The 22,597-nt window shown below is 43.4% G+C and overlaps 6 protein-coding genes across 9 annotated transcripts; all 6 read left to right on the top strand.

Annotated features, from left to right (window-relative positions):
* LOC135640122 (acyl transferase 5-like) lies at positions 1–2,339 on the top strand. The gene is made up of 2 exons (XM_065154266.1): positions 1–424; positions 1,244–2,339. The coding sequence occupies exons 1-2, from the start codon at positions 17–19 to the stop codon at positions 2,099–2,101; spliced, it is 1,266 nt and encodes a 421-aa protein (XP_065010338.1). The 5' UTR covers positions 1–16; the 3' UTR covers positions 2,102–2,339.
* Positions 2,340–3,244: 905 nt separating this feature from the next.
* Positions 3,245–5,181, top strand: LOC135639763 (acyl transferase 9-like). Its single transcript, XM_065153652.1, has 2 exons — positions 3,245–3,686; positions 4,152–5,181. Exons 1-2 carry the CDS (start codon positions 3,279–3,281, stop codon positions 4,995–4,997), a joined length of 1,254 nt encoding a protein of 417 aa, XP_065009724.1. The 5' UTR covers positions 3,245–3,278; the 3' UTR covers positions 4,998–5,181.
* Positions 5,182–7,544: 2,363 nt separating this feature from the next.
* Positions 7,545–9,335, top strand: LOC103986678 (acyl transferase 4-like). Its single transcript, XM_009404749.3, has 2 exons — positions 7,545–7,968; positions 8,447–9,335. The coding sequence occupies exons 1-2, from the start codon at positions 7,561–7,563 to the stop codon at positions 9,302–9,304; spliced, it is 1,266 nt and encodes a 421-aa protein (XP_009403024.2). The 5' UTR covers positions 7,545–7,560; the 3' UTR covers positions 9,305–9,335.
* Positions 9,336–11,436: 2,101 nt separating this feature from the next.
* Positions 11,437–13,400, top strand: LOC108953069 (acyl transferase 4-like). The gene is made up of 2 exons (XM_065153532.1): positions 11,437–11,872; positions 12,425–13,400. The coding sequence occupies exons 1-2, from the start codon at positions 11,465–11,467 to the stop codon at positions 13,268–13,270; spliced, it is 1,254 nt and encodes a 417-aa protein (XP_065009604.1). The 5' UTR covers positions 11,437–11,464; the 3' UTR covers positions 13,271–13,400.
* Positions 13,401–16,378: 2,978 nt separating this feature from the next.
* LOC135639947 (myricetin 3-O-glucosyl 1,2-rhamnoside 6'-O-caffeoyltransferase AT1-like) lies at positions 16,379–18,442 on the top strand. The gene is made up of 2 exons (XM_065153978.1): positions 16,379–16,899; positions 17,493–18,442. Exons 1-2 carry the CDS (start codon positions 16,396–16,398, stop codon positions 18,345–18,347), a joined length of 1,359 nt encoding a protein of 452 aa, XP_065010050.1. The 5' UTR covers positions 16,379–16,395; the 3' UTR covers positions 18,348–18,442.
* Positions 18,443–18,967: 525 nt separating this feature from the next.
* Positions 18,968–22,588, top strand: LOC103986675 (protein TIFY 8). Of its 4 annotated transcripts, none has more exons than XM_009404747.3 (7): positions 18,968–19,095; positions 19,184–19,457; positions 19,826–20,013; positions 20,128–20,441; positions 20,575–20,662; positions 21,782–21,986; positions 22,079–22,588. In XM_009404747.3, the coding sequence occupies exons 2-7, from the start codon at positions 19,250–19,252 to the stop codon at positions 22,162–22,164; spliced, it is 1,089 nt and encodes a 362-aa protein (XP_009403022.2). In that variant the 5' UTR covers positions 18,968–19,095; positions 19,184–19,249; the 3' UTR covers positions 22,165–22,588. The 4 variants fall into 4 exon arrangements, with proteins under 4 accessions (XP_009403022.2, XP_018683148.2, XP_009403021.2 ...); XM_018827603.2 differs by having other exon boundaries at positions 22,071–22,588; XM_009404746.3 differs by having other exon boundaries at positions 18,969–19,095; positions 22,076–22,588.
* Positions 22,589–22,597: the final 9 nt, after the last annotated feature.

Below are 22,597 nucleotides of genomic sequence, written 5' to 3'. Positions count from 1 at the left end.
AGCAACTGTAGCAACAATGAGATTTCCCGTGAACAAGCTCGCCCCGGAGCTCGTGGCCGCCGCTGAGCCAACGCCGTCCGGCCGCCTCCCGCTCTCCTCCATGGACCGCATTGCAGCAGTCAGAGTCCTGGCGGACACGATACTTGTGTTCCAGCAAGGCCTGGCGCCGGCGAAGGCCATCAAGGCGGCGCTGTCCCGGGCTCTCGTCCCTTACTACCCAGTCGCCGGACGCATCTTCGAGCCGCGCCCCGGCGAGCCCGAGGTCGCCTGCACCGGAGAAGGCGTGTGGTTCGTCGAGGCCTCAGTGGATTGCAATCTCAAAGATGTCAACAACTTGGAGCGCCCCCTCCTGCTGCCCAAGGAGGAGCTCATCCCATTCGCTCCCGCTGAAGTGAAAGAGGAAGATTTGATCATGATGATGCAGGTACGTATGTTTTGATGCACGCTTTCCTCGTCTTCGGCGTTAAGATAACATCATTTCTTCTGAGGTACTAATCAAATTGGTTTGAATATGACAGAATCCTATAAGCGGAAGGAAACTATGACACTAATTCTGTACAAAGAATCTGAAAGAAATAACGCTGGAGATCATCTTATCGAGAATTTAAAATGGATGATGAGTCTTGTAGTCTACATAATCTAAAAGATTTAAGTTTATTAAGTCACGAATCAAACTCATTCTATTAAGAGTTGTCGGAGATAAAAGGAGAATGATAAAAATAGAATACTACAAAGCAATTAAGATAGAATGCTTTCGATCAAGAAAATCGATTTAGTATTAAACAAGATGTAAGATATAGAACATTTATAAAATATTTCCAAGTGCATACCTCTTCTTGGTTATGAACTATGATCATATTTATAGTACATGATGGTAACTACCTCATCTCATGATTAAGTAAATGTAGGTATTATCTCCCATCATGAGTCATAATCTAAATCATATATTAGAACATAACAACTATCTAGATAACTATCATGAATCAATTCTATGATTAACGTTTATTAGAAATTAATTTAATCTAAAAAGTTAAATTTATTAAGACGTAAGTTTATCTTAATATATATAATCTGACTGACTCATGTGGTAAGTGTTGGCGATGAAGGTGGATTCATATATAGGCTCATGTAAGACACTGCATGGTTGGCTTTCACGAGCCGAACGTGACACTGTTTGCATTACGCTACTTCCAAAATCAACAGGATGTATATCACCCAGCCGTGTCTTCTCTCGATCGTTCAGGTGACGGAGTTCACATGCGGCGGGTTCGCAGTGGGCACCCGGCTGAGCCACGTAGTGTTCGACGGCCTCGGAGCAGCCCAGTTCTTGAAAGCAGTCGCCGAGATCGCAAGAGGCCACGCTCGTCCCGTCGTCCACCCAGTCTGGTGCAGGGACGCCATCCCCAGTCCGCCGAAGCTATCGCCAGGTCTTCCACTACCCTCCTTCGAGGCTTTCAACTTGGAGAACTCCGTGTTTGACATCCTCTCCGACCACATCGACGCAGTGAAGAACCAGTTCTGGAGGGAGAGGGGCCAGACGTGCTCCACCTTCGACGTGGTCACGGCCACGGCCTGGCAGTGCCGGACGCGGGCGATATGCTTCGACGCCCACGTCGACGTTCACCTCGGCTTCGCCGCCAACACCCGCCACCTGCTGCGGGGGTTGCTGCCGCAGGAAGGCTACTACGGCAACTGCGTGTACCCCATGGGAATCAAGGCGAAAGCTGGAACCATCGCAGGTTCCTCGCCGGTGGAGGTGATCGAGCTGATACGAGACGCCAAAGAGAGGATATCCACCAAGTTCTTGGACTGGATGATGGGGGAGACTGCGGAGGAGGACCCTTACCGGGTGCCACCGGGGTACGGGACGCTGGTGGTGTCGGATTGGAGACGCATGGGGTTCTCAGAGGTGAACTACGGGTGGGGAGAGCCGATCCATGTCACTCCGTTGAATGACGACAGTAACTTGGTGGCGTCCTGCATCTATCTGTCGCCGCCCAAGCCGAAGCAGGGCTTGAGGTTGATGACACGATGCTGTGAAAAGGATCATCTACCCGCCTTCCACGAAGAGATGATGAAGTTTTACCTAGAACTACAATGAGAGCGGTCTACCATCCACCGCCTGCAAGTCATCTTCGTCATCACCATGCAGCAGGTGTGACATCCTCTTGAATCATTATAAACCGTGTGGAAAACGACATGTATGACATACATACAAGGAAATAAATATTATGCGTCACCTACCTGCTAACACATGATATTAATCTAAACAACACTAAACAATCCCTAATTTGTAGCTGCAAATCGGAGACTTGGTTATAATCGATTTTTACCAAGTCAAAAAAAAAAAAAAGACTTTTAACCATACTTTTACGAAGTCTTTAAGATAACTTTTACCATAACCATACGTGTACATGACTCCCTCTCTAAGCAACATCAATGGCATTCCATTGTCATGTGTCATTCACTTGCCACTCCTCTGCTACATACGGTCAAGAACTATTTCATTGTTACACCGAAAATGCATCAACATACGAATACAACCATATTTGAATGTGATGAATATGAGTTACTTTTTATTCTTATACGTATTGATCTGATCATATAATGTATATTTGTTATTTTCTTGAGATGTCATGAATAACTTTAATATGCTAAATTCTTCTGTATCAGGAAGACACACATACTGTACTTGTTGAGGATTTGTTATAAATATTCATCTTACTTTTGTTGATTTATTTTTATATGAATAAATCTCTATGCCAATCATCGAAACGTGAGATATTAATGAATGGGAGACGAGCCATGAAATACTCCTCGCTTTGACCAAAAGAGAAGAAGCTTATCTCAAAATTAACCGCATCTAAATCTCAAATGTTGATTAAATTAAAATATATGAATTTTCATTGTATGGGAATAGGCTATCAAAGTTGACATTAACAACAACAACAACAACAACAACAACAACAACAACAAAAAAACGAAAATTATATTATATATTTAAAATATTATGCCGACTATGGTGACACCAAACTTCTCATCACTAATAAAAAAAGACCCTTTCGAATTGAATCGATACAGCCAAATGAGAACGCGAAGATTTCATTCACACTCTGACGACTTCTAAATAATTTAATTAGGAGCCAATATTCTAATTTAACTATATTTGATAATATTGGATTGACACGTCACCTCCCGTTCTCTCACTAATGTAAGTCACCGCCATAGCCTCACGGCAGAGCATCTGAAGTCGAGACACTGAAGCAGCCGTAGCCAGCATGAGCTATTCCGTGAACAAGCTCGCCCCGGAGCTCGTGGCCGCCGCCGAGTCGACGCCGTCCGGCCGCCTCCCGCTCTCCTCCATGGACCGCACCGCGGTGGTCAGATTGATCATCGACCTGATACTCGTGTTCGAGCAAGGCGTGCAGCCGGCGAAGGCCATCAGGGCGGCGCTGTCCCGCGCTCTAGTCGCCTACTACCCCGTCGCCGGGCGAATCGTGGAGCCGCTCCCCGGTGAGGCCGAGGTCGACTGCACCGGCGATGGCGTGTGGTTCGTCCAGGCCTCCCTGGATTGCGGTCTCGAAGATGTTAACAACCTGGAGCACCCTCTCCTGCTGCCCAGGAAGGATCTCATCCCCTATGCTCCCCCTGACGTGATCGAGGGGGACTTGATCTTCATGATGCAGGTATGTAACTATCGATGCACGCTTTCCCTGAACCTCCTCTCCGCGCTAAGGAAGAACATTTCTCTTGTCAACGTTTGACACGGACACACGTATTGCAATCAAGTTGGCTTGCTTTTAGGAGCTACCTGCCTTTCGTTCATATCGGCTCCTTTCTAAAGATGTTTTCTGGGTGTCAGGAGCTAGCTCTGCTCATCGTGTAGCTACTGCCGACTAATTGTACAAGAAGCCATTAGGCTCATGCGGCAGATTTCACGAGTCGAACGTGCCACCGTTTTCAGTCATCACCTTTATCGTTCTTATTATTAGTTTTATTATTGTGTCTCATCCAACTTTATCTCTGATTCAAGAACACGCGGCATACAGCCACACAGACCTGGTTTAGGAGATGATGAAGAGCATGCTGCCTAAATTTTAATGCTCACGCGAGACTTTTTTTTACCGTTATGCGCTGTATTGCTTTTTCAGGTGACGGAGTTCACATGCGGTGGATTCGCAATGGGCATCAGATTCAATCACACAGTATTCGATGGCCTCGGGGCAGCCCAGTTCTTGAAAGCAGTCGCCGAGATCGCAAGAGGCCACGCTCGTCCCCTCGTTGAGCCTGTCTGGTGCAGGGAAGCCATCCCCCGTCCGCCAAAGCTATCGCAACGACACGCACCCGCCCCCGCTGTCGTCTACTTCGAGTCCTCCGTGTTCGACATCCCCTCCGACCACATCGACGCGGTTAAAAAGCAGTTCTGCAGGGAGGCGGGCCAGGAGTGCTCCACCTTCGACGTGGTCACGGCTATGATCTGGCAGTGCCGGACGAGGGCGATAAGCTTGGATTCCCACGCCGACGTGTACCTCAGCTTCACCGCCAACGCCCGCCACCTGCTGCGCCAGCTGCTGCCGCAGGAAGGCTACTACGGCAACTGCGTGTACCCCATGGGAATCAAGGCGACCGCTGGGACCATCGCTGGTTCCTCGCCGGTGGAGGTGATCGAGCTGATCCGGGACGCCAAGGAGAGGATGTCCACCAAGTTCTTGGACTGGATGATGGGGGACGCAGAGGCCGACCCGGACAAGGTGCCGCTGGAGTACGGGACGCTGGTGGTGTCGGATTGGAGCCGGGTGGGGTTCTCACAAGTGAACTATGGGTGGGGAGAGCCGACCCATGTCGCTCCGTTGAATGACGACCACAACTTCGTCGCTTCCTGCATCTACCTGCAGCCGTCCAAGCCGAAGCAGGGCGTGAGGTTGCTGACACGATGTGTTCAAAAGGAACATCTACCGGCCTTCACCGAAGAGACGATGAACTTTGTCCATAATTAGCATGACTGCAACCATACTCCCTCCACCTGCCTTGAAGGAACAGTTGATGCAGTCACTTCAGCCTTTCGATCCGCAGCCTGTATCTTGTTGTTCATGTTGTTCTACAAGTGATCTAAAACATGTGATGCTAATAAATGTGACACAGTCCAATTAAATCCTTATTCACTCGAGTTAAATTACAAAAAAATTCAATTAAGATTAGACATGAAGCAAGATTTGCATGTCTGCACAGCCTCGGTCTATCACTTGTGCTCAACTGGACTACCCATATGCTCCAACATTATATACGATATATATATACACCTCATCAGGCTCGTGGAGATCAGAGATGTTATGAATTCGATGTAGGCCATAAAATAAATACTTCAATTTCTTTTATACTTCAAAGTAAGATTGGCAAGTCTGTACACCCTCATAATTCTTCACTCTTTAATCTATACTTAAAGAAAGATTGACAAGTCTGTACCACCCCCACCACGTAAGCCTTCTTCATTTTTTATTCTAGCTTCCAAGTAAATATTCTTGCTAAATCACTTTAACTAAAAGAATAGTTTGATTAATTAAGATTTTTTATCTCGATCATCTTTTCAATCAATGACATAAGCACTAAGGAAATCCTTAACGTCATTAGGGATACATAATTTATCTCTAATTTTAATATGTATCCTCATTATTTTGAAAATTAGGTTTCAAACCCTCTTTTTTTAATGTTATTTTTTAAGAATATCAAATATGGATATGGTACTTATACTTATTTAATTTATTAGATTTGTTAGATGAGATCAAACTTGAATAGATGTCCTAAATTAAAAAAAAATCAATCGTATACTTTTTTCATAACACACAAGGTTGTTTAAACAACTCCTATTGAGTTACAATTAGTTCAACCATAAAACTTATAGATTTTTTACTAAATACATTAACCACAATATTGACTTTATTTGGTTAAAAATAAATCCTTTAATAATTTTATCGGTCTCCTTTACTTTTTATTCAACTCTACTAACTCAAGTATTGTCATTATATAAGGAAGCTTAAATATTGATATTTTCTCAATAGTCAAATCAATAGTATATTCACTTTTTCTATTAGGAGATAATTTAGATAAATTATCCAAAAAATGCATCAGGGAACTTCCTTACGTTAAGGATTTCATTTAGATTAGGTTTTTGATCTGCACACTTCTATATATATTCAAAGTAATATAAATATCCCTTTTGCATAAAACAATGAGTATCAATAATAAATATAACGCGAGGAGATCGATCATGTTTGATACCCTCATACAGAGGTGCAGGCGATGAGAGAAGGGGGTGTCCTATATTGTCAACTCGTATGGGGAGGCACAAGTAACTAGGGGAGAAGAGGAGTGTGGTCGACAAGGGCTACGGGCAAAGGCACCATGGAGGATAGTGATTGACAAAGAAAAAATAATTATTTATGAAAAAAAAAATTCTATATTTTTTTAAAAATCTATGTGAAAAATCCAACGTGTTAAGTATTTTTCAAAAATTCACCCATGATATATTTTGGTGTAAAATTTTATGTATCTCAAACCAATTTTATCAGATTTATTGAGACAATCTCCAAACATACATATGATCAATATAATTAAAATAATTATTTATAAAAGTTCATTCGGCTTTGGAACTTTTGAGTATTGAATAACAGCATTCTTTGTGTTAACATCATCATCATTTTCTAAATTTTCATGGATCTAAGTTATCTGAACTTGTAATTTCTTTTGTATTAGGGGCTAAAAAGACTTTTTGCTTCCAATAAAAATAAAACTATCTACTCTAAGAAACCCACATTATCAATTGCTATATTAGTGACAACACCATAATTTAAATCCTACTTTTGCACAAGTTTGGTATCAACAATCTCAATAGACTCTGCTATACATATGAGAACTTTTCATCTTTATTTTATTAAAAATCATGATTTGTTTTCTATCATTGCTTCATCCTTTTCAGATAGTGTACGAGGATTTGATAAACACCTATATAAGATTAACCAGCTAATGTCAATTTCCAAAATAGCTTTCATTGTAATAATCATTTCCATCAAATCTAGGTAGCAAATATTTTCAGCAAAGAAAAAGATATCTTTTAGATAAAAATCATTGTGATGAAAGAAAAAGATTGATATAAGTAGGAGACATGATTATAAATTAATGTTGACATGATTAGGAATAGATGGAATGCTCTTATCTTTTCCACATCTATTATAAGGTAGAGAAATATCTATGATTAGCCATAACATACTCTTTCTGTAAATTAAAAGAGATAAACTTCTATTCAACTGAGATATTCAATTCTGCACAATCTCATTCATTATTTCTTCTAACTCGCCTACCCACACAACCAAACTAGTGTGACACACACACACACGTATTCCATGCTCAATAGGCTCGATCGGGTGGAGAGCCCCATACTCAACAAGCAGGTTCATTGCGCACCCATCCCCTTCTGCATGTATACATATGTAAAGCCAACCACCACCACCACCCCACGGCAGAGCGAGTAAAGCTGAGAAATCAGAGCAGCTAGTTGTACCAACCATGAGCTTTTCCGTGAACAAGCTAGCCCCGGAGCTCTTGGTCGCCGCCGAGCCGACGCCGTCCGGCCGCCTTCCCCTCTCTTGCATCGACCGCATTGCGGCAGTCGGGGTCCTGGTGGACACGATACTGGTGTTCCAGAAAGGCCTGGCGCCGGCGAAGGCAATCAAGGCGGCGCTGTCCCGGGCTCTCGTCCCTTACTATCCAGTCGCCGGCCGCATCGTCGAGCCGAGCCCCGGTGAGCCCGAGGTCGCCTGCACCGGCGAAGGCGTGTGGTTCGTCGAGGCCTCCGTGGATTGCAGTCTCAAAGATGTCAACAACTTGGAGCGCCCGTTAGTGCTGCCCAAGGAGGAGCTCATCCCTTTCGCTCCTGCTGAAGTGAAAGAGGAAGATTTGATCATGATGATGCAGGTACGTACGCACGCTTTCCTCAGCTTCGGCAGTGTAAGATTACCCAATAGCGGAAAGAAATTATGCCATTAATTCTGCACAAAGGAGCAGAAAAAAACAAGGCTTAGATCATCATCTCGAGATTTTAAAACCGATGTAATAATCATGGATCAAACACATTCTATTAAAAGCCATGGTTAGCACTTATTAGAAATCAAATATATATATATATATATATATAATTGATTTCATGAGACTCCAACCTATATATATATATATATATATATATATATATATATATATATATATATATATATATAATTGATTTCATGAAACTCCAACCAAAAATGTAGGCTCACGTAATACTACTTCACGTAAAATGCATGGTTGTCTTTCACAAGCCGAACGTGACACATTGTGTCATTACGCTACTTCCGAAAGCAACGGTATGCATATCACCCAATTATTTCGGCTGCCATGTCTTCTCTTGATTGTTCAGGTGACGGAGTTCACATGCGGCGGGTTCGCAGTGGGCACCCGACTGAGCCACGTAGTGTTCGACGGCCTCGGAGCAGCCCAGTTCTTGAAAGCAGTCGCCGAGATCGCAAGAGGCCACGCTCGTCCCGTCGTCTACCCAGTCTGGTGCAGGGACGCCATCCCCAGTCCGCCGAAGCTATCGCCAGGACTTCCACTACCCTCCTTCAAGGCCTTCAACTTCGAGAACTCCGTGTTCGACATCTCCTCCGTCCACATCGACGCAGTGAAGAACCAGTTCTCGAGGGAGAGGGGCCAGAAGTGCTCCACCTTCGACGTGGTCACGGCCATGGCCTGGCAGTGCCGGACGCGGGCGATATGCTTCGACGCCCACGTCGACGTGCACCTCGGCTTCGCCGCCGACACCCGCCACCTGCTGCGGGGGTTGCTGCCGCAGGAAGGCTACTACGGCAACTGCGTGTACCCCATGGGAATCAAGGCGAAAGCTGGAACCATCGCTGGTTCCTCGCCGGTGGAGGTGATCGAGCTGATACGAGACGCCAAGGAGAGGATATCCACCAAGTTCTTGGACTGGATGATGGGAGAGACTTTGGAGGAGGACCCTTACCGCGTGCCACCGGGGTACGGGACGCTGGTGGTGTCGGATTGGAGACGCATGGGGTTCTCAGAGGTGAACTACGGGTGGGGTGAGCCGATCCATGTCACTCCGTTGAACGATGAAAGTAACTTCGTGGCATCCTGCATCTATCTGTCGCCGCCTAAGCCGAAGCAGGGCTTGCGGTTGATAACACGATGCTTCGAAAAGGATCATCTACCTGCCTTCGATGAAGAGATGATGAAGTTTTACCTAAAACACGGATGAGAGCGGACTACCATCCACCGCCTGAATATGATAGAAGATAATATTTTCGAGTAAATCTCTATTCTGTTGAGAAAAATCCTTTATTCTAGTGAGGGAAATCCTTTCTCTCCTAATTTGTATAAATAGGAGAGGGAACATGTTAATGTATTGAAGCATTTTTATTTCTTCAATAAAACTTCTTCAATAATTGTTCTTATCTTCTATTCTTTTCTTCGTGCATTTTCATTTCTTCAATAAAGCTTCTTCAGTAATTATTCTTATCTTTATTCTTTTCTTTAGAATCATGATAAACCGTATGGCATACATAGGAAATATTCTTCATCACCTACGTGCTAACACATGGTTGTTATCCATGTCTTAGCCCACCCCGAGCCGATGGTCTCACCCAAAGATGAAGGACATGGTAGGATGGTTTCCAAACAAGATTAATTTTCTCCGCGTACAAGCCAACTTTATTGTCTACTGCACGACTCCCCCTTACTAAGGCACCATTAATGTCATTCGACTATCAACTGTCATTCCCTCAAGTGTCGCCACCTGTCACTCCTACACTAGATATCATCATGAACGATTTCGTTATTAAGTCAATGACGCAGAATGAATGTGATGAACATAATAAATACATATGTTGTCTATCCACTTTAATATGTTTAAATTCTTGGGTGAAATATTTATCTCACTTTTGTTGGTTTTCTTAATAAAAAAAATCTCTGATAGATCCTTCTTTAAATATAAGTACTAATTATGATTTCAATACAAACAAGAATGAAGCTATTGACAATCATGAAGTGAATATAGAAGCAAATATCTACTAGAAAGAAAATATAGAAGCAATAATTTGACATGAGTAAACTTATTAATTACTTTTCGTTTGAACTAGAATTCTTATTTGTGCGTGTTGGAAAGACTATTTTAGATTAATTTTGTCATTATCAACTATAATAATAGACTTTTAGCTGTGATTATATTGTGTGATAGGTTGATATAACATATTGTATATGTGCATTGTGAGTGTTATGGGCTGTGCTACTTCAGGGTGATGTAAATATATTTAAGTTTGTAATACCCTTTCACATCACAAATAAATTAAATTAAAATTGATTTATAAAGGTACGAGGAATGTACCACTATTAATTTCAACTTAAGTATTTGACTAATACTCTATATTAAATGAAGTTAATAAGATAGTTAACTCATTAAACTCGGATAATGACATTTGATATTAAAACCGATCAAATGATGATAGATTGGTGGATTGGGGAGTGACAAAGACAAACCAAATTTCCAACTTTACACTTTCTTTTTTTATGACCAATAATTCAACTACTTTAGATGCAATCATTCAAACGTGATATACCAAAGAATGGGCAAGAGCTTCCATTCAGTGAGATTTGCAGGTTTCCCAACAAATTTGATATATGTGAAGGAACTCTTTCGTAGAGCGAGAATGACTGCAGCCATGAGTAGAAAGAAATCCAAACATTCATTAATAATATTTCAAAAACGAATAACAATTTTGTCTCAGTAATTAGATGGAACGCTACAGCGTTCTCTTAAGAGCAATATCAATGGTAATTCATTCCTCTTTCAAGCTCAGCCTTGAGCCTGAGCTTGTCGATGATCGCTTACGTGCTCATCTCTGCAGTCTCTTTCTCAAACCTGGAAGTCAATTACATGCTTTCATTTTCTTAAATATTAGGATGGTTGTGGTGACACCTACTCGTCATCACCAATCGGAAAAACCTTGCACCCACGTTAGGTTAAATCACTGAAGACTTGTAAATAATTTACAAGTCCATATTCTACTTTAATACGATCAGATAATAAAAGAATATGTTTGAATATCAAATCAAAATTCATGATTAAATAGGATTTTGATTTAAGAGTATTATCCAAGAAGAGATGAATTAGAGCAAAACAAGAAAAAGAAATCCCGAGTCATAGAGATCGGAGAGATAGTAAGTTAACATTATTTAACATAAGCTTATTAGTTTTGAAGTATTTTCTCTTTTTATTTTTTCATTATTTGATGCCTAATAATTTTTTTCTAAAAATCTTTTAATAAACACCCCTTTGCTTCCTTTCCCTCCATAAATAATCACCACCATCGCCTCACAACAATGCATCTGAAGTTGAGACACTGAAGCAGCTGTAGCAACCATGGGCTACTCCGTGAACAAGCTCGCCTCGGAGCTCGTGGCCGCCGCCGAGCCGACGCCGTCAACACGCCTCCTGCTCTCCTCCATGGACCGCATCGCGGGGATCAGGTTGATGATCGACCTGATACTTGTGTTCGAGAACGGGCTGCAGCCGGCGAAGGCCATCAGGGCGGCGTTGTCCCGTGCTCTCGTCCTTTACTTCCCCGTCGCGGGGCGGATCGTGGAGCCGATCCCCGGTGAGGCCGAGGTGGACTGCACCGGCGATGGCGTGTGGTTCGTCGAGGCCTCCGTGGATTGCAGTCTCGAAGATGTTAACAACCTGGAGCGCCCTCTCCTGCTGCCTAGGGAGGATCTCATCCCCTATGCCCCCCCTGACGTGATCGAGGGAGACATGACCTTGATGCTCCAGGTACGTACCTATCGATGCATGCTTTGCCTAAACCTCTTCGCTACGCTAAGCGAGAGCATTTCACAGGTCAACGTTTGACACAGACAAACGTAGTAGTGTAATTAAGTTGGCTTAGTTTTAAGAGCTACCCACCTCTGATAGTTCACGTCCGAGCAGTGGGTGGGACATACAGAATAAGCTCAAAAGTCACTCCCAAATTAGCTATAAATGAGGTTTTGCGATTCGGATCATATTGGTTCCTTTCTAGAGATCTTTCCTGGGTGTAAGAAGCTCTGCTCATCCTTTCTAGATGGATTTTACGAGTCGAACGTGTCACAGTTGGCGATCATCACCTTTTCCAAAAGCAACACTGCGTTGATGTGTAATTTATTATTATTATTATTATTGAGTCTCATCCGACTTCATCTCCGATTCAAGAACACGCGGCAGACAACCATACAGAGCTGTCAGCATGACGTCCCGGTTTGGGAGATCATGCAGAGCGTGCCACCTAAATTTTGTCGCTTGAACGCGAGACTTATTTGACTGCCATGTGTTGCATTACTTGTTCAGGTGACGGAGTTCAGATGCGGTGGGTTCGCAGTGGGCATCAGATTCAATCACACAATGTTCGACGGCATCGGGGTCGCCCAGTTCTCGAAAGCAGTCGCTGAGCTCGCAAGAGGCCACGCTTGTCCCCTCGTTAAGCCAGTATGGTGCAGGGAAGCCATCCCTAGTCCGCCGAACCTATCGCGACGACATGCACCCTCCCCCCCTGGCATCCACTTCGAGACCTCCGTGTTCGACATCTCCTCCGACCAGATCAACGCGTTGAAGAATCAATTCTGCAGGGAGACGGGCCAGAAGTGCTCCACCTTCGACGTGGTCACGGCGATGCTCTGGCAATGCCGGACGCGGGCGATAAGCCTGGACCCTCACGCCGACATGCACCTCGGCTGCGCCGCCAACACCCGCCACCTGCTGCGGGGGCTGCTGCCGCAGGAAGGTTTCTACGGCAACTGCGTGTACCCCATGGGAATCAAGGCGAACGCCAGGACCATCTCTGGTTCCTCGCCGGTGGAGGTGATCGAGCTGATACGAGCCGCCAAGACGAGGATGCCCGCCATGTTCTTGGACTGGATGATGGGGTACACGGACGACGACCCGTACGAGATGCCATTGGAGTACGGGACGCTGGTGGTGTCGGATTGGAGCAGGGTGGGGTTCTCAGAAGTGAACTATGGGTGGGGGGAGCCGATCCATGTCGTTCCGTTGAATGATGACCACAACTTCATCCCTTCCTGCATCTACCTGCAGCCGTCCAAGCCGAAGCAAGGCGTGAGGTTGATGACACGATGTGTTCAAAAGGAACATCTACCTGCCTTCACCGAAGAGATGAAGCAGTTTGTCCATAATTAGCATGACATCAACCATCCTCCGCCTGGCTTGAAGGAACGGTTGATGCAGTCATGACTGCAACCTACCTCTCGTTGCTCATGTTGTTCTTCATGTGATGCTAATAAATGGGACTCTATCCATACGATCCTTATTCCCTCGAGCAAAAGGACACCAACTTCACTAAAGATTAAGACATGAAGCAAGATTTGCAAGTCTGCACACCCTCATTCATCACTTGCGCTCCACTCGACCGCCCATATGCTCCAACAATATGGCATATATGCACACGACCCATTTCTTTGAAGTCATCTGATTCAAGAATAGCTTTCACAATAATCTTCCATCTACAATAATTCTTTTTATCGAATTTGGATAAAAGCGTGATATCAAAAAAACCTTTAGAAAATCATTATCATGCAACTGAATGTACGCCATGGGAATCAAGGAGAACACTGAGGTCATCGTTGGTTCCTCGTCCATGGATACGATACAAGCTGCTATAGAGATTGTTGCTTGTCAAGTTCATCAGAGGAGGACCCCTACCAAATAGTTCGGATACCGGCTGGAATCGAAATTGAGAAATTAGGTTCCATTTCCTGAAAATTGAACTCCGAACCAATAGTTTGGTTCGGTTTCAAATCGGCTAAGAAAATATATAACACAAATTTGTTACATGGTGCAGTGATTAGTATTTGAAATTTAAAGTCGAATTGAATCTCAGTAATTTATTTTTTTTAACTTTTTATGAATTGGAATAGGTGATTCGAAACGGAACTTGAGGTTATGATTAGTACATACGAGACGTTGGTCGAATCGGGTAGAAATCGGATGGGGTTCTCGTAGGTGAACTATAAGTAGGGAGAACGGATCTAGCACGCGACGTTAATGATCATAGTAACTTTAGTCTTCCTACTTCTCTTTGTTCAGTAGATTTCATCTTGCAAGCTCTTGAATCATAATACATAGTATAAAGAATTTTATAAATATATAGTGTACACATAATATTTTGATACGGATGATAGAATATTTTGTGTCACCTAGGTGCCAACATTGTTGCTCATATTACCTCTATTCAATTCATTTAAAATTTGAGTTAGATATTCTTTGACAATTCATTGATAGAATAAAATAAATTCTTGCATTACTATAGATATTCGGGTTGGGTTTAACTTTGAGTCTAAAATCTAGATAGTTATGTTCAATTAGGATAATGATAACAAGCTAAAAATTTTTTAAGGTACTCGTATGTATCATTTCCATCTAAAATGGATTTAGGTATGCTTGAATAAATTCTGAATATAGGTAGAAAAGAATGAAATCAAGTAAAGTACATTAATTTTGGATTTGAGTGAAATTAACGAAAATTCTATGTAATAAATAAAATACAGTCCGCTATTGAAAAGCAAAATCGAACCGTTTGTGTCATAACTTGATCCGATGAGATAATTAATTCATTAGCACAATTAGACAAAAATTGTCTGAGCTCAAGTTAAGTAACTCAATATATATATCTTTATCCACTTCAAATGGGAGCCTATATTCCAAGTAATACAAGGTTTAATTTATATACTTTTTGGACCTCAATTATCATAAACGTTTAAGGTCGAGCTCATGAGTCTTTAACCTAAGACAAACATGATGGTGGCTCTTTTTACGCTTAGATCACGAGACAGATTGCTAGAGAAAGACCTACTGATTCTTTTACACGAGTATTGGAATGACTGTGGATGATCGAATATACTATGATTAGAACTGGTAGATGGGGGGTGAGGATGCGAAGTGACAAAGACCTCAAACCGAGTTTCCAACTTTACAACTTTTTTTTTTATGACCAGTAGTTCAATTACTTTTGGAGATGCAATTATTTTAGGGTTTAGGGTTTGATGACCAGTAGTTCAATTATTTTTGAAGATGGAACGTGAGATGCTATTGAATGCGACACGAGCCATAAAATACTTCTTACTTTGAGCTAACAGAAGAGAAGAAGAATCTATGTAGTGAGAGATCTGCATGTTTCCCAGCAAAGTTGACATATAAGAAGGCACTCATCAAACTCACGTAGAGCGAGATCGACTGCAGCCATCGAAATCCGAAGGAGGAGAAAGAAATCATGTTATTACGTACCTTCAAACCCATAGATAGGAAGAAACGGTTTCATCTCAGCTTTGTGTGCCACCTTCTCGGGGAAAGAAGAAGAAACTTTCTCCCGCTCCACAGTGATCTCCAAAGAACAGTGTCGCCCTGCAGGCATGCTTGAATATGGTCAACTGCGCATGCCTGTCGATGCCACCCAACATGTGAATGAGAGGACCGGTGGTGGTCGACTTGCACGGCCACATGACGGATTACCACAGTGCTGATGTGAACCTTCAGTGTTCTCACGTTGGGTAAAAGCAGGATTTTGCCGGACTATGTCTCGAACACAGATTCTTCCATAAATCTTACCGCAATCCAAAGACTAAGTTTAATATTCAAAATATTATAACCCATCATCTCATGGTGACACCTACTGGTCATCACCAATAAGAAATATAGTATGGCTTTGACACCCTCGAGTCTTGCGGTTCATCGACTGCTTCTCTTTCAAATTGAGTTGTTACATCCATGAGAAAGACGAGTAATTCAAAATTGGAGAGACCAATCATCAATCCTAATAGATTTTTCCTATCAACTTTGGAGAGACCCTATGGACTGGTCCATAGGGTGCACCAAGTTTTCCTATTTACAATATATTTTTAATAATATTATGATTTTTTAAGATATTAAAAATAATATAAAGTTCTTGAAAAATATCGTAATATATTGTCTCTTATAATACTATATGTTTACGCTTGTGATTAGTTTGATAGAGGTTATAAGTTTATATATATTTTTATAATATATTTTATAATATTTTTATTATGATAATCAAAATATTATAATAGGTTATTTTGTTTTAATAATAGTAAAATATTTTTTTATTGAGATGCTCAAAACATTATATGATTATATATAAAAAAAGAAAACACTGCTGCCTGCTGCTCCACGTTAGTCTGCAAAGAGAAATGCCGCCCTGCAGGCATGCTTGAATGATCATCACTGCTTCATCTCTATCCTTCCTTCCAAATCTGTTAGTCACATGCTTGTCGATGCCACCCAACATGTGAATGCCACCCTTCCTTTCTCTCACTATATACAGTCACCGCCATCGCCTCACGGCAGAGCATCCCAAGTTGAGACACTCTGAATCAGCCGTAGCAACCATGAGCTTTTCCGTGAACAAGATCGCCCCGGAGCTCGTGGCCCCCGCCGAGCCTACGCCGTCCGGCCGCCTCCCGCTCTCCTTCATGGACCGCAACGTGACGGTCAGATTGATCATCGACCTGATACTCGTGTTCGAGCAAGGCGTGCAGCCGGCGAAGGCCATCAGGGCGGCGCTGTCCCGTGTTCTCGTCCCTTACTACCCCGTCGCCGGGCGGATCGTGGAGCCGATCCCCGGTGAGGCCGAGGTGGATTGCACCGGCGATGGCGTGTGGTTCGTCGAGGCCTCCGTGGATTGCAGTCTCGAAGATGTTAACAACCTGGAGCGCCCTCTCCTGCTGCCCAGGAAGGATCTCATCCCCTATGCCCCCCCTGACGTGATCGAGGGAGACATGACCTTCATGCTCCAGGTACGTACCTATCGATGCATGCTTTGCCTAAACCTCTTCGCTACGCTAAGGGAGAGCATTTCACAGGTCAACGTTTGACACAGACAAACGTAGTAGTGTAATTAAGTTGACTTAGTTTTAAGAGCCACCCACCTCTGATAGTTCACGTACGAGCAGTGGGTTGGACATACAGAAGAATAAGCTCAAAAGTCACTCCCAAATTAGCTATAAATGAGGTTTTGCGATTCGGATCATATCGGTTCCTTTCTAGAGATCTTTCCTGGGTGTAAGAAGCTCTGCTCATCCTTTCTAGATGGATTTTACGAGTCGAACGTGTCACAGTTGGCGATCATCACCTTTTCCAAAAGCAACACTGCATTGATGAGTAATTTATTATTATTATTATTATTATTGAGTCTCATCCGACTTTGTCTCCGATTGCACTGATGTGTAATTTATTATTATTATTATTATCGAATCTCATCCAACTTTGTCTCCGATTCAAGAACGCGCGGCAAACAGCCATACAGAGCTGTTAACATGACGTCCATGCAGTGTTATATTGCTTGAACGCGAGACTTCTTTGACTGCCATGTGTTGCATTACTTGTTTAGGTGACGGAGTTCAGATGCGGTGGGTTCGCAGTGGGCATCAGATTCAATCACGCAGTGTTCGACGGCGTCGGGGCAGCCCAGTTCTTGAAAGCAGTTGCCGATGTCGCCAGAGGCCACGCTCGTCCCGTCGTCGAGCCAGTCTGGTGCAGGGAAGCCATCCCCAGTCCGCCGAAGATGTCGCAACGACATGCTGCTTCCTCCCCCGCTGCCTTCCACTTCCAGACCTCCGTGTTCGACATCTCCTCCGACCGCATCAACGCCGCGAAGAACCAGTTCTTGAGGGAGACGGGCCAGAAGTGCTCCACCTTCGATGTGGTCACGGCGATGCTCTGGCAGTGCCGGACGCGAGCGATAAGCCTGGACCCCCACGCCGACTTGGACCTCGGCTTCGCCGCCAACACCCGCCACCTGCTGCGGGGGCTGCTGCCGGAGAAAGGCTTCTACGGCAACTGCGTGTACCCCATGGGAATCAAGGCGAACGCCGGGACCATCGCTGCTTCCTCGCTGGTGGAGGTGATCCTGCTGATACGCGACGCCAAAGACAGTTTATCAGCCAAGTTCTCGGAGTGTATGATGGGGGGTTCGGCGGAGAACCCGTACACAGTACCACCGGGGTACGGGACGATGGCAGTGTCGGACTGGAGCCGAGTGGGGTTCTCCGAGGTAAACTACGGGTGGGGAGAGCCGATCCATGTGGTTCCGTTGACTGATGACAATAACTTAGTGGCTTCCTGCATCTATCTGTCGCCGCGCAAGCCGAAGCAGGGCGTGAGGTTGATGACACGATGCGTTGAAATGGAACATCTCCCTGCCTTCAGTGAAGAGCTGATGAAGTTTGCCGAAGATTTGGCGTGAGAGCGACCACCATCCACCTGCATGTCTCTTCAACATGCAATGTTCTTCCATGACGTCCTTGTCTTCCATCACCCCGTGTTATCTGGCAATCTCTATTATCAAATAAAAGAGTACTCCACAACATAGGACACACAGCACAATGATGACACGAGCATTGCACAACCAGAATCGGCAGTCCCCTATGAGATCTTGTGTATCAATGAGCGTCGCATTCTGATCGAGAGGATCGTTTGTAACGTAGTCTCAGGTAAATGATAATAAAGAGATAAAATTAAGAATAATTATTAAATATCTTTAAATGTTACATATTTACTTCATGAATTATGATACTATTTATAGAGCCTATCAGCCATAATGATGCGTTCCCCATCGACCCTTCTACTAAATTACTCCCATCTGTAGTTCCCATCGTTCTTCTTGTTTTCAGGTTGATCGTGGAATAATACTCTGACGAAGATATTTGTGGGTGATTGGTGAGATGGGGTTTTACGTTAGCAGGCAGCTCGTCCTTTCTTGAGTCAGCATCGTCATCACTGGCTGTCGGCAACTTGTCTGGTGTGGATCCAATAATGGTATGTTTTTGTATTGGAAAGATGATGATTGGATTCTGTCCACTGCATGCAGTTACTTCCGAACAAAATATAAAGAGAACGCAATTAGTGCTGTATACTTACACTGACGTATATATAGATAAGTATGTCACAACTCCCACCCACCTTTCCCTCGCCGGCTTCCTCCCTCGCTGCTGGTCTGCTCTGTTCTCTCAGCCGCCTCACTTAAATTGTCTGCTTCCCTTCTGACTTCCATCTTTTCTTGTGGTCCGAGCTCTACATTAGGTGTCGGCGGGGGTATCGGCATGAGGAGGCGGAGGCGGAGAGGAGGACAGTAAAGGTTGTCGAGAGATGGGCAGGGATGAGAGCAGTCCTGTCTTCCACGACTTCCTGGGAATGAGCTACGGCGGTGGCTCGCTCCCGGCCGCGCGATGGACGAAGGGCACCGGGATCAGGAGGCTACCCGGGGAGGCCGAGGCCTCGGGCTCGGCTTCCGCTTCGGTGGGGGTTTCTTCTATTGGGCATCGCCTCATCTCGGGAAGCGTTGATCTGGGTTCAGGTCAGTTCTTCTTCCGATCCTGTTCTCGCTTTGCCTTTCTTTGGCTTCGGTGCCCTCTGTGAGTTGGTAATTCCTTGAAAGAAAGCGCTCATCCTTTTTTTCCCAGTTTCTTGTCCAAACAAGAAAGAAGATCTGCCGATTTCTTCCTCTCTTTTTTTTTGGCACTGATTCAGGGTCCTTTCATGTTTCTGATCAAGGTCTGTTGTCTGTGGAGAATTTATTATGAGTTCCTTTATGGGTACTTTTGAATCTTTGCAGAGAAAATTTGACTGATCGGATGCTTGTTACAAAGTTAAGCGTTCTAATTCCTTGCAATTTTGATGACCAGAAGCACTTTTATTTATCTTCTCTTCATTGATCTTTGGTAGAGATGCAGGGGGTGTCAAATTCTGAGGTTTCTCAGCATGATGGTACTGAGATTGCTCCATCAGGGCTCGAGTTAGGCAACACTACAGGTAGAAAGAGGAACCATTTCGATTCATCTTACATGGGTTCGATGAAAGATGCAGTGCTTCCAATGGGCTCAGGTTCCCTTGAAAGCTCAAATGCCACCAAGGTACTTACTTTGTGTTTTAATTCTGTAATTGCTCCAAAACAGTAAGCACTATGCTTTCTTGATAACCAGGGAAATGATGAATTTGCCTTTATGGCTGTTATTTCTGATGATTAGATGCTAGGAAAAGAGGTGATTAATGAGAAACTGGGAAGAGCAAATGATGTTGAGATGATGTCCTCTATGCAACCACCAATAAGGCCAACTAAACAGATAGTGCATCAAACTTCTCATTATGGGATTGGGATGTACTTGGACAATATTCCATCGTATGCCTGCAAATATTCTACCTTAGGTGGTGCAATTATCTCACAATCTGCGGCAGATGAAGGTTCCAGGACGGGCATTAGAGGATCCGGAGTTATGAATGTTCTTGGTCATAACAGGTCTTCGCAGACTACTGAACCAAAATCTTATTACCATGTACCCAGGTATGTCTCATTATATCTGTTTTGTGGTTGTTTTTTCAGATATCTACTAAGAGTAGATATCGTGAAAACTTCAGTTTTTTGGTGTGTATTTAGTGCAAACTGTAATTGAATCTGATGAATTGGTGTCCTGCAGGAACCGTGCCACGGCATGTGTCAGTCGTCAGATGACCATATTCTATGCTGGCCAGGCACATGTTTTCGATGATGTACATCCTAATAAGGTCAGTTTATCTTCTCTTGTATATCTTTGGGCTTGTGTGACACGAAATCGAGTCTTACAATATGAATAAGGTATGCACTATAGTAATTTGAGTTTCATCATCTACTGCTTGATAATTTCTCGATCTGCAGCTCTTTTTCTCGGCATGAACAAACTAGCTCTGTTTTTACATCAACAAGTATGTCAGTCTAAATTTGATCTGCTTATTAAGTTTTTGAACTTTTCATTACAGTTAGAGGTCACCTAACATATTTCAAGAAGACATAGTTTATATTTAATGTACAGTCATTTTCAGCAATAAAAGTTCTTATCCTACATGGCCAACTAATCACAAGCCAATAAAAGATACTAAATGGTATCGGACCAGCTCCTTGATGTACAAAATATCTTAATTCCGAGAAAAGAGGAAAAAGTTTGAAAGATCAGCACGTCTATGACATGATAACGTAATTCCCTTCTTGTGATAATCAACTCTCTGCATAGCCCATATTAAAATACTAAACAATCTTGAGCCACATATAAAAAGGGAAAAATACATGAATCTTTGAATTTGTCGATACAAACAGCATGAATCTTTGAATTTGTCGATACAAACAGCCTTTCATCGTTTAACTACTGTTAGAGACTTTGAACCATTGAGCACCTACAGAAACTAGTATAATCATAAAATCCTTGATCGAGGCACTGAATTAGGCGTCGGTGATCATATTAGGATCCAGTATGCAAGCTGAATGGTTGAGAAGGAAGAAGATCACCAAGTTGCAGTATTTATATCATTTGTGATTTTCTTTTTTTTCTGAGAGAAATAGGCTTTATTTCGGTGTACGGTAGATATTGTTGAACGATAAGCTTTTATTGTTTATGATTCATTTGTTATTTTCAGGAGCAATTGACTTACCATATTTCTTAGAAATCCACATAAATTGGGAGCAGACATCTGCTGCCCCTATCGTCTCTGTCTATGCTTATACTAGTCCTGAGAATTCTTCTCGTTCCGTTTGGTTAATGGCCTTTCTTAAGAAATTTAATCATCTCCTATGCATCAAGATTATAACTTGCCAATCTACTCATGCATCATGATTAGAACTTAAAAGTGCCGATATTTTTGTCTGATCACCAGGCAGATGCCATAATGGCTTTGGCTGGATCAAGTGGAGGATCATGGTCGACCACTTACTCCACAGCCATGAACAAGGCTAAAGTTCTCGGCAGAGATGACACACAAAAGGCAAATGTGCTGCTGTCCAACGGCGGAGATCGAAATCATCTGCTTGGCCAAGTTACACATACTCCAGTCGCGGATCCTCTTTCTGGCCACATATCTGGTACCTGCATGAACCTTCTTGAACTATATCTAATTAGATTGCTTTCTCGGAATTCTTATTCTGGATTGGTTTGGAATTATGGAGTTCAGCAGATCATCGAGGTGGTGTAGCCACAAGAGATGCGAGCCTGATGACTCGTGCCGCAGAACCTAATACAGAAGGCAAATGGATGTCATAAGTCCGTCTCCGATCCAATTTTGTTGGTAGCAAGTTAGTAGGAGATTTCTGGTTTATGTCGTTGGATTCTCTCTCGTTGTGTTGCCGATATCATCAGGTTGAAAAGTCGGTCAACTCTGTAGACTTCATTTCTTAGGTAAAGAGAAAGTTTGACTACTATTCATCAGCAAACTGCTGCAACAAAACGACTTCTCCGGTCAACATCATCTGAAGGAAATCTCTCAGTCAAATCCCCCTCTTATCTCTTCCCCCCTCGTACTCGGCTGTTGACTCTTCTTGGTGCATTGCCACTACCCCAAGGCTCTCCAACACCCACCATCTCCTCCGCTGGTGTCTTTTGCAGCACCAGAACATCTTAATGTTGCATGTGTACCACTCGGTGTTGCAATGTTATACACATATATGGCACTCTAATGTTGCACTTCTGACGTATG

Source organism: Musa acuminata, chromosome BXJ3-6 (assembly GCF_036884655.1).
Source record: "Musa acuminata AAA Group cultivar baxijiao chromosome BXJ3-6, Cavendish_Baxijiao_AAA, whole genome shotgun sequence".
Lineage (NCBI taxonomy): Eukaryota > Viridiplantae > Streptophyta > Magnoliopsida > Zingiberales > Musaceae > Musa > Musa acuminata.
The sequence above is the reverse complement of the archived record's forward strand: the minus strand, read 5'-3'. Positions and strand labels throughout refer to the sequence as shown.